At 39.4% G+C, this 11,198-nt stretch overlaps 1 protein-coding gene across 2 annotated transcripts in view; it reads left to right on the top strand.

The window, feature by feature from the left end:
• The window catches only part of zgc:171844 (uncharacterized protein LOC100151763 homolog), an 18,474-nt gene that overhangs the window by 5,421 nt on the left and 1,855 nt on the right, over positions 1-11,198 (top strand). Inside the window, exons 2-5 of one of the 2 annotated variants that reach the window (XM_024271407.2) lie at positions 4,849-4,966; positions 9,281-9,354; positions 10,420-10,534; positions 10,693-10,763. In XM_024271407.2, the coding sequence (XP_024127175.1) occupies positions 4,849-4,966; positions 9,281-9,354; positions 10,420-10,534; positions 10,693-10,763 (378 nt within the window). Of the gene's footprint in view, positions 1-4,845; positions 4,967-9,280; positions 9,355-10,419; positions 10,535-10,692; positions 10,764-11,198 lie in introns of both variants that reach the window. The other variant, XM_024271405.2, reaches the window with a different exon arrangement.

An 11,198-nucleotide genomic window follows, 5' to 3' on the forward strand; every position in this document is an offset into this window, starting at 1 on the left:
TGAGGATTTACTCTGTAGAAATAGATTTCACTCTGAGGTTATGTGCTTTGGACTTTTTTCTTTGTTTAACGTTCATTTTTCTTTATTTATCTGTTTTGATTGTAGCTTATAAATTCTAAGTTGCGTGTATGCGCATAAAATCACCAACCAAAGTTTCATCTTTGCCGCACTTTTCCAGCTTCAGCCTGAATTAGACGCAGCCGTCCGAGGACCGCGAGAAAAACTTGGACCTGATGGTATTTTCAAACAGAAAAAAGATCCAGCTGTTCACTTGTTAGGATGGTTATTTATTTTAAATACCGCTGAACTGGTCAGACTGTAACGGGGCCGCGCATGTGAAGTAAGAGAGGGGGACACGCGCAGTTCGGGCACAGCGTAACCCAAATGCTCCTTTTATCTCAACAAAAAAGAATAAATGTAAGTAAATCCCAAAGGACCGCTGACAGAATCAAATGTTGGAATGGTTCTCCCTCAAAGGGTTCAACAATGACTTGTACAATTCTCCTGAGCCGCCGTATTAAAGTAGAAGCTGTTTACATCGGTGGTCTCGTGGTCGAGGCGTGGAAAGAGGAGGACGGTTGCAATAAACTCACTCCTGATTGGCGACAGTACTCCCTGTAGATTCGATGACTCAGCTATGACTCAGACCAATCGCTGAAGATGGGTTGCAAATGGCGGTATCCGTTTCAGGAAGTGACGGTGAAAGCGGCGGCCTACTTTCGCGAGGAGAGGAAGTAATGCATTTCTAATAGGGGACCTCATTGCTCGCTCAGTCCATTATTTTTACAGTCTGTGGGAGTTTGTGACCCCCCAAACTTATGAATCAGAAGTTTCAAGTTCCCCCTGACCATTCTGGTGTTACATTTCTTGGACAAGACACTGATAAAACTGTCCTGCCCAGTTTTCTGATGTAAATGCTATTTATTTGATGAACTACCATGCATTACTACTGTAATGCTTTATGGGCATTTGTATTTAAACTTTTGCTGAGTCAAACCACAGACAATGTTCTTCACTCTAACAGCATGTAGAGCTAATTTGGCATTTACTGAAGATTTTAAGGCTATTTTGAAGTTAAGCTAACATTTTAGCTAAATGTTAGCTTTTTTGGTTATTTTAGCTTTTACTTGGGATTTTTAGAGTATTTTGGAGTTTAGCTAATATCTAAGGAACATGATAGCTTTTGTTTCTAATTTAGCATCTACTGATTTTTTTTTTTGGCCCCTAGGTGTGATTGAGAGAGTGAATGGGTGTGTGATTGAGGCCCTGCGACGGACTGGCGACCTGTCCAGGACGGACTGGCGACCTGTCCAGGGTGTACCCCGCCTTCGCCCATCAGCAGCCGGGTTAGGCTCCGGCACCCCCGCGACCCCGAAAGGGACAAAGCAGTTAAGAAGATGGATGGATGGATGATGTTTTTTAAGCTAATTTTGAATTAAACTAATATTTTAGCTACATGCTAACATTTTTGACTATTTTAGCTTTTACTGTGGGTTTTCAGGGTACTTTGGAGTTTCGCCAATATTTAAGGAACATAATAGCCTTTGTGTCTGATTTAGCATCTACTGACGTTTTGTAGGCTAATTTTGAACTAAGCTAATATTTTAGATACATGTTAGCAATTTTTTTTATATTACTTGCTATTCTCAGGAATTTCTGCCTTGGTTGAGGTATTCAAAAAAATCAAACATGTACTCATTCTCCTTTTTGTGGACTGCTGTCTTTATATAATTCTGCAACCATCTCTTGTTGATACTTTTTGGTAACGTTGTTTGAATTTACACCATTTTAGGCATTTTTCAGGGTTTTTTACCACTGCAATTTTACAAGTCTCTCTTCTTTTAAGTCTCAATGCTTATGGTTTTCAACTAACCTGGACTTTTCAGTATACTTGTATGTTTTTCAATTTCTGTTTTTGTGCAATGTACAGGCCCTACACTGCCAGTATTGCTTTCTTCAACAATTCTTTTTTCAAATAGTGATTTGATTTTTAGCAAAAATAGATTTTCACAATCCAACATATTCCTGCCATTCATTGATATTACTTATTTCTGTAATCACTTCTGCAAATTCTTTTTTCCCGCAGCAATTACCTCTTCTGCAAACCAAAAAGATTTTACAATTCATTGACAGCATTGCTGATTTCTGCAATTTCTTCAGAGACTTATGGTAAACTTCAATATCTTCTGCTAAAACTTATGCAATGAAGCAATTAAAGAAACCACCTTCTGCGAAACTCCAATCAAACGTATTTCCGCAGGAAATGCAATTTTTTTTCTAGTTTATTGTTACTTTTGTAAGTTTTGAGTAATTTCAGTGAGAATTGTGGGTTTGTCCTTCTTTAACTGAGGGGTACCAACAATTTTGTCCACGTCTGTATGTACTTACTATGCATTGTACTGAAGGTCACTTTTCATGGGTGGTTAGAACAGCTCCAAAGACAGTCAAACTTGCACATAAATTGTAATGTCAATAATAGTTAATGTAACTACCATTGCAGTTACATTTGGATAACTTGGGTCGCAGGAACTGTCTTGATACGTGCTTCAGAAAAAAAAGTCGTCATTCTTTCTTTTTTAATGCAATTTATTTTCTTGCACTTTCTCAAAGATTGACAAAGTACAAAATAAAACCCATAAAATTATATTTACTTAAAAAAAATAAAGGTAAAAAGATGTACTTAACAAGACAATAACAATAACACGGACTAAGATTAATGTGCTTCCGTACTTCCCAAGTTCTAAATCCAACTAAAGTCCAATAAAGACACGGCAGCTCCCAAGGCATCTTAACCAATAAGAGGCAAGAACGGCCGCATGACCAAAGTACGACAGTCGCATGCATCGCATGTAATTTCAGCCAAATGGCTACAACGGTTAATGAGGAACATGTTCATCTTAAGTGTTGAAAGTCAGCATAAAAAAAGAGTTTTCAGCATTGATTTGAACGCTGGTTATGAGTTCATGGTGTGGAGGTAGAGAGTTCCAGATGTGAGGAGCAGGATCTGCTGAATCCTCTCAACACAATGAACAGGTGGAGTTGAGAGAAGAGAAGTTGAGGATGATCTTGGAGTGTGGGGAGTAGATAGAGCTACAGGAGGTCAGAGAGATTGGACTGGTAGTCAGTGTTAGGACAGAAGAGGAGGATTGATGAGGACGGTTCTGGATGATCCAGTCAGCATTTTTGAACCAACTGAAGCTAGAACCAACAGTAGACCAAAAAGGAGGGTTGTCACAGTATTCAGTATGTATGTGACTAATGCATGGACCAGAACAGCTGTGATAGAAGGTGTAAGAAACTGTTGGATACGGTTAATACTGTTAAGGAGGGAAAAATACTGTTGGTATAGTTACACTGAAGTGAGAGGTAAAAAAAGAGAAGTCAAAATTACCTAAATGATTGTTGACTTTATCAATAAAACCTAAAAAGTGTAAATTTGGACTTTTATGGCTTTTATTAATTTTGAGGAAATTTTCTGAAAAATAAATGTTAAATCTGAGATAAAGACTCTAAAAGAAGAAATTGTGGAGTCAAGATTTGTGGCCATGTCGAACTAAGTGTCATCAGCGTAAAAGTGGAATAAAATGTTATGTTTCCTAAAATATTGCCAAATAGACGATAAATGATAAAAAGTAAGAGACAGAAGAAAACCCTGCGGAACACCAAATGTTAAATGTAATAAAGTTAAAGGTGTAACCCTCAAATTAGAAGCAAAGAACATTTGGTTAACACAGAGAAAACAGACATTTAAGTAGACTGAGGTTGATAACTAAATTTATACAGCTGTGGATGATTAACCTGCACATAGTAAGACTGACAGGGAAAACAGAACATGACAAAGGCACTATAAAAACCCAAGGATAGATTCTTGACAGTACCCCTCCCCAAAAGGGAAGATCCCAGATGCCCAAAAGACCCAAGAGGAGGGAACCCTTACGAGCAAAACAAAAGTCCAGAAAACATACACCCTTCAGCCAGACAAAGGTGAGGGGTATCAGAACCTCTCCTTAGGAACCATCCTCAGGGACCTATCACCAGGGATGGGTAACATGAAGGACCGGTCACGATGACCTTCCTCAAGAACCGACACATGAAGAGGAGCGGCCCCGGCAATCTTCCGGATGAATATGAAGGATGGCCCCAAGGATCCCCCTCAGGAACGGATTGGACGGACTTGGCATGACATGACTTGATATATAGCTGAAGGAAAGCCCATCTGGCGTGGGGTCGACTGCAGTGGCAAAAGGTCTGCCACTGCGGCAAAAATTCCCCTGCTGGGTCCAAGGTGGTCACGTCATTCTGTCAGGAACTTATGGTGGAGGACCCAAACACAGGAGACCCAAATTGGTGGCAGTAACTAAAATCATTCAATAAATAATCTTAAACATGACAAGAACCCATGGAGAAACAGAACAGATGACAATGATGAACTGAAAAACCAGACACTTAAATACACTGAGGTTGATTAACAAAATGAAGAGAGTTGTGGATGATGGACCTGAGACTCACAGGGAAAACAGAACACCAAAAAAACCCAAGCATGGAATCCGGACAAATATCATCCAAATTAATAGACACAAATGCAGATTTGCAATTGTGGTGTAGTGTCTGTAACATGTTTTTTTTAAACTCAAGATGCGCTGTCAGTTTGCCCATGATGACTTCCGTGCTTTGATCAATAACTTTAAATAATCTGTAACTTTTCAAGCCTTTAAAATAAAAATGAACACACTGGGAAATCTTGTTGTGCTTATACATTTTTAGCGTTCCTGACAGACTTCCTCTCTCTGGTTCTCAAATGAATGGTTGACCACTCAAACACGCACATGTCTTTTTGACCTCCAGCAGACGATGTGGTCTCCATGGCTGACTCTACCGTGACAATCGAAGATATCGAGGAAGAACTCTTCAGAATCGAGCGTCTGCGGGACATCCTCGTTCGAAGAGAGTCAGAACTTCGATACATGTAAGTCAACAGAACTGTTCTGTGTTTCTATGGAGAGTTAGATTCACTATTAAATTGAGATCTTAGTGTTGTTTTTCTGGTGCCCTATTGAAATTCAGTACTGAAATTCCCTAAAATGCAGCACACATGAGTCCTGTGACGATAACAGCTACACCAAAAAGTCTGGAAAGTCTTTTTATTGGTTGAAAACCCAAAGGCAAGATTCCAATTGCAAAATTTAATGATTGGAGTTTGAGCCACTGAGGTGCTCACCTTCAACCGTCACACAAACCACATTACACTGGCCCCTTCTGAGCTCTCCTGCAGGTGGTGGGCTCACTGGAGAGTGATCCAATCTCTCTGGACCCGACCAGGGCCCATGGGAGCAGCCCTGGCCACCAGGTGCTCTCCTATGAGCCCCAACCCCAGGCCTGGCTCCAGGGTGGGGTCCCAGTGATGCCAATCCAGGTAACATAATTGGATCTGTGATAGTGCAACTCACAAGGGGGTTCTAAACTACTCTTAGGCTGGCTTGTCACCTAGGACCTGTCAGCAATGGGAGACCCTATCCGGGGGCAGAAGCCCCAGACAGCAAACCCCTCCACCACATTAATGGGGTGCTCCTGCCTCAGGTTGAAGAGTTTAAGTATCTTGGGGTGTTGTTCATGAGTGATGGAAGATCGAAACCTGAGACTGACAGGCGTATTGGAGCGGTCTCGGCCGTTATACGGTCACTGCACCGGTCCGTTATGGTGAAGAGGGAGCTGAGCCAGAAAACATAGCTCTTAATGTACCGGTCGATCTTTGTGCTCACCTATGATCATGACCGATAAAACGAGATCCCGACTACAAGCGGCTGAAATGAGTTTCCTCCGTAGAGTGGCTGGGCGCTCCCTTAGAGATGAGTTGAGAAGCTCAGTCACCTGCAGAGAGCTCAGAGTAGAGCCGCTTCTCTTCCACATCCAGAGGAGTCAGTTGAGGTGGCTCAGGCATCTGATCCGGATGCCTCCTGGACGCCCCCCCCTGGAGAGGGTTTCCGGGCATGTCCCAATGGGCGGAAGCCACCGGGGAAGACCCAAGACACGCTGGAGAGACTACATCTCTTTACTGGCCTGAGAACATGGCTTGAGGAAGTGACCGGGGAGAGGGAAGTCTGGGCATCTTTGCTCAGACTACTTCCCCCATGACCCGGTCCTGGATGAGCGGAAGAAGATGGATGGATGGTTGAAAACACCAAAACAAACAGCTTTTTGAGAATAGAGTCAATGTAGTGGTAAAAAGTATTGACCTGATAACACTGATCTAATGGTCTCTCTGCCATGAATGAACTGTGTTTATCTTTATCACCAAATGTATGTATTTAACTGCTTTTGTGAGTCTAAATATGGTGGAAAAGTGCAGCTTTGTATTCCACACTTGAAAACTGTTGGCATGTTTTCTTTTTACATTAGAATTAATATGAAGTTGTCAATCACTTCTAGGCATGTGTGTTGACAACGTTCCTCTAACCTCTGCCTCTTTCTGGCTCTCCATTGACTTATTCTGCTTTTATAGAGTTATTTTAAGCAGCTGGCAGGATTTTAACAGTGTGTTGAACTCGAGGAAGATCTAGAACTTATCTGGACACCACCATCAGTTCAAATGGAGTGTGTTTCCCATTTTGGTGGTAATTTTAAAAATCCAACAACATCAGAGACTGATGAAACAAGGAAGTTTTCTCTGTGTAAATTATTAGTCAATTCCCATTTACTTCAACGAAATAGAAAGTTTGGAGTCAAAGGATTTACTATCTTTTGTGGGTCTATGAAAGCTGTCCTTTAAAGGAATTTTAACATAATATTTTAACAAAACGATTTTCATTTAAATAAAAATAAGTTAATGTCTTCCATCATCATCTGACTCCTGCTGCATTTAAATGTCACGAATATAAGTTTTTATAGTAAACTGAAGCTTCCTGTCTGATAGAGGAAGGCGTGACCTATTAATGGCCAGAACTTCTGTTATTTATTTTGAAAAGAGCCAGCTGCTGGGGTTTCAAATCCCCACGATACTGCTAGCTTTCCTCTAGAGTTAGGAGATGATGAACCACAACTGTCAGTGGGAGCAGCCGCCCACACGGCAGAGGAAAAAACCCGACAAGCAACGAGTCTGAGATCAGTGACTCTGCACTCACGCACAGGATCAACCCGGCTTTTTTGTTTCACTCTTTTTTCTGTGGAGACCTCATTATTTTTACACACTTTAGCAGCACAGATAGGAGTGAGGGTGGACGAGGACACAAGTGAGGCCGGCATGATGTCGCTGCAAACTGGAGAAGAGAAACTAATGAAAGAGAGAAAAAGTTTTGATTAGTTTTATAAAGAAGTAAGTGACCATGTTTGAGTATTCAAGATTTCAGGGGAACGAGATTTATGCTGAAGAGAAGCAGTTAATGGTCTCGTTAATTCAAAAACTTTTTTTTTAATTAGAAAACTTGCTTTCACAATACATTTCACACTTTAATCTGGTTTTGTTTGCGTTCACACACTTTCAAAAGCAAGGCTAAATTATATTCACACAGCTGCCAACTGAGGTTATTTTACCCCAGTTCAAAAGTGACTTGGATTTTCTTCCAATCTCTGGTACACTAGATAGTCTGCAGAGCATTCATAGTGAAATGAACCAGACCAGAGTTCATTTGCAGAGTGAAACAAGTTCCACAACACAAGTAAAGTAGGGCTTACTTCTTCAGTTTTAATAATAAATAAATCAAACTCTCTGAGGTTTTTAACTCGAAGGAGGATCAACTCATCAAACGATACCCGAACACTTAAGGTCACATTTTTGATTGCTTACAAACGTCTGAGACTTGATTGCTTTTTCACTTGGGGCTCAGTTTGACTCAGCAGGAGTTCAATTTCACTATGGTTGTGTCGAAATTCTTCCACTACTCATTCCATAGAGCACTGCACTGTCTGAATCCACAATTCCAAAATCAAGTGATCTTGAAATTTCCCAGAGGTCTTTGCAAGCATCGATGCTCACTGGATTGGTAACTGTAGACCACAATGCAATGCGAACAAAGGATTTTTCAAGTGAAAAGAATGTATTTCATCAAGTTTTCATCTTCAGAACACAAATAGCCTTCGTAAAATGTTCATATTTATCAGATTTTTATTTTGTGAATTGGTGATGGTGTCTGAAATGCTTTTAAATTCCAGGACACTGGATGTTGTTGCCCTTCATAGTTCTCCAGTAGTTAGAGAGTTGGGAGGAAATTCAGACATGGACATGGTCTCCATCACTTAGTCTTGTTTGCTTTCACACTGCACTCATGAGAGCAGACCAAACCACCTGAAAAACAGCAACTCGCTTAAGAATAATGTTGCCAAAAACAAATAATGATACATGTTTTGACTTTATTGAGATTTGTTCATTTTTTTTTATTATTTTTAAGTCAAATTGATCCTAATTTTGGTAACAGCACATGCACCGTTTGCACGGTATATATATTCAGGTTGACCTCAACTTAGAAAAACTAAATTTTTAATATTTTAGCTTTTTCTTAGATTTATTCACCAGAACTTTTGCTAGCATGATTTTCTGATTTATCAGTTTCTGCCAAAATCCATTAGTTTCACTTAATGACTATTACAATTAAAATGTTTTTAAATAAAGTATTATCTAAATTACACTAATTAGAACTCAATCTCTGAATAAGTCCAAAACTTTTGATAAAAATGTAAAAATCTGATCGACTTACTATAAATCTAAATCTATATTAACATTTTTGGGGGCCATGTATGCTTCTTTACAATGCACATGATAATTGTATACAGATTTTTTAAATGGATGTTTATTTCTATCTTCTGCTGTTTTGATTGTAACATCCTTTCTTAAAAAGTTTTGACTACATATTTAGTTTACTCTCACTGTTTGGAAATTACTTTATTCAGCGTTTCACTAAAGAATTCAAAGCTCATGAGCCCTTTTTCTTGTCTTGCGGCTGGCTTATCGTGTTTTCTGTTTTCTATCAGGCGATGAAAGTAGATGTGATGCTGTCAGAGGAGGAGAACCCCTCAGAGTATCATTTCAGCTAATAAATACTCAAACCTCGGTGGTGTCAAGGTCCAGAATCAGAGTTGGATTTTCTCTGTTTGACATGTTTGTGAAATGTTGTTCTGATACCTGTCTGTCACACTAAATGAAAAGGTTTTCTCTGCTGTTATTATAAACCTGTCAGACCTCTCAGAAGGAAATCCAGCTTTTGAGAAATTTAAGTGGGGCTCCACCTTTAAATTATTTCTTACATCAAATCTTTTTTCCGTACCTGATAATTTTTTTCTCTCCAATCAGGATGGATGATATCCAGCTCTGCAAAGAAATCACACAGCTGAGGCAGGAGCTGAGGAAACTAGTCGTAATTCCAGGTAAAACATTTCTCCTTTTGGATTTTCTGCTCTTTTAAAAGGAGCATTAAAAGTTTGTCTGATAAAATGATAGAGGATGAAAGTTTCTGAAAAATATTAAAGATTTTACCCTTTTGCAGCAAAAACAAATGAAAGATGTTTATTCCATCACCTTCATTAACATCTTTGACACACTTAACTTTCACAGAAATACAGTGTTTTTCAGGATCCAAAGAAATTAAAGAAACCTTCAAACTGTTGTCCTTTGTGAATACACTCAGCTCCTCTGCAAAGATTCCATTTATTCTCCGTATTAGAAGCTAAATTCACTTCAGATTCCGTTTTCAGTCTCAAGTGTTAAGACTTTATTACGAGAAGGATCCTCACATGACTCACAGCTGAACTGGTGCTCAACGGTTTGTCCCTTTAGACAGCCTTCTTCAAGCACTTGAATGAGCTTCTGAAAAAGAGCAGATGTCATCAAATACCCAGCTGGTTAATTAAAGAGATTCTTGTGTTCCCATAGGACGCGTTTTCACTTACAGTTTGCTGAAAACCAAAAAATGTATCAAATTGTTGATACATTTTGGAAATTCAATTTTTAAAAGGTTCTGAAGGATTAAAAAGATGGATTTAAGGACATTTTGGGGGCATTTTTAATAGATTAAAATACTATCTTCTTTTCTTTTAAATGTTTATGGGTTTGAAGAATGTCTTAATTTGATTTTAACACATAAATAACATCTCCTAAAACCCATATTAACCCACAGCTTTGTATTCAAATACCTGCACTTCTGGATCTTAGCCTTGCTTTCCCTTATATTTTTATATATTTTTGATCTTTCTACTTCATTTATTTGTGTTTTTGCAAAGTCATACTATCACATGCTACAATTACCTCTCAAGTGTGTCTCATTTTGTCATCCCAAGTTTTTCATGGCATTGTTGACCTTGTGTCGGTTCTACATATTACAAACCTCAACAAAAAAGTTTTTTAAATTGTTTTAAAAACATCTAATAAATGTGTTAACTTTGTTCACAAATTTTCCATGAGTCTGAGCGGTTATCTGCATATTTTATCTCCAGACAAAGAGAAGTCCAAAGAGGTCAGAGAGAAGGAGGAGGAGCTTCTGAGGCAGATCAACAAGCTGGTGGAGACCAGAGACTTTCTGGTGGAGGACGTGGAGTTTGAGCGGCTCAGGTGACCCGAACTGACTGTCACTCCTCATAAGCAAACAGCTGGAACACGAAGAGCAATCTCCATCCATTAGTTAACGTCAAATGAAGATGGACACAGACGGAATGGTGTTTCTCTGCAGTGCATCTCAGAGATGATTTTTGTGCAACTTTCTCCTGCAGGGAAAGAGAAGAAGACAGAGAAATGGCGGCCTTCTTTCAGTCCAAATTTCCTCAAGCTTCAGCTCCGAAAGGTGAGACCTGATCTGGGAAGATCCGTTTGCAAACAGATTGAAAATAAGCCGTTGAAGCTGCTCCTAACCAGTTTTGAGACTCCATGTTTTAGTTTTTTTTTTTTTTTTTGGGAGGGGGGAGTTGTACTCTATTTGCAAAGGGTGTGTTTCCTCAACAGGAAATCTAGAGGTTAAAAACAATTTTTAAATGAAAATGTTGATTTAATAATCATAAAGTGTCTGTTTTTGATGTTTAACAAAATGTGTTTTTACAAGGAACAAAGCTTTGACTTCTGTAGGGAATCTAGTTAAAAAAAAATTCTGGAGCCAGGTGCAGTACACTGAGCAACCTCTAGGGGAGGGGTCTGCTGCCTGAGGCTCCAGAGCCACATGTGGCTCTTGTGCTCCTCCATTGTGGCTCCCTGGTCAAGCACAAATAAATGACTTTTATTTTTT

Source organism: Oryzias melastigma, linkage group LG8, assembly GCF_002922805.2.
Source record: "Oryzias melastigma strain HK-1 linkage group LG8, ASM292280v2, whole genome shotgun sequence".
NCBI classification, from domain to species: domain Eukaryota; kingdom Metazoa; phylum Chordata; class Actinopteri; order Beloniformes; family Adrianichthyidae; genus Oryzias; species Oryzias melastigma.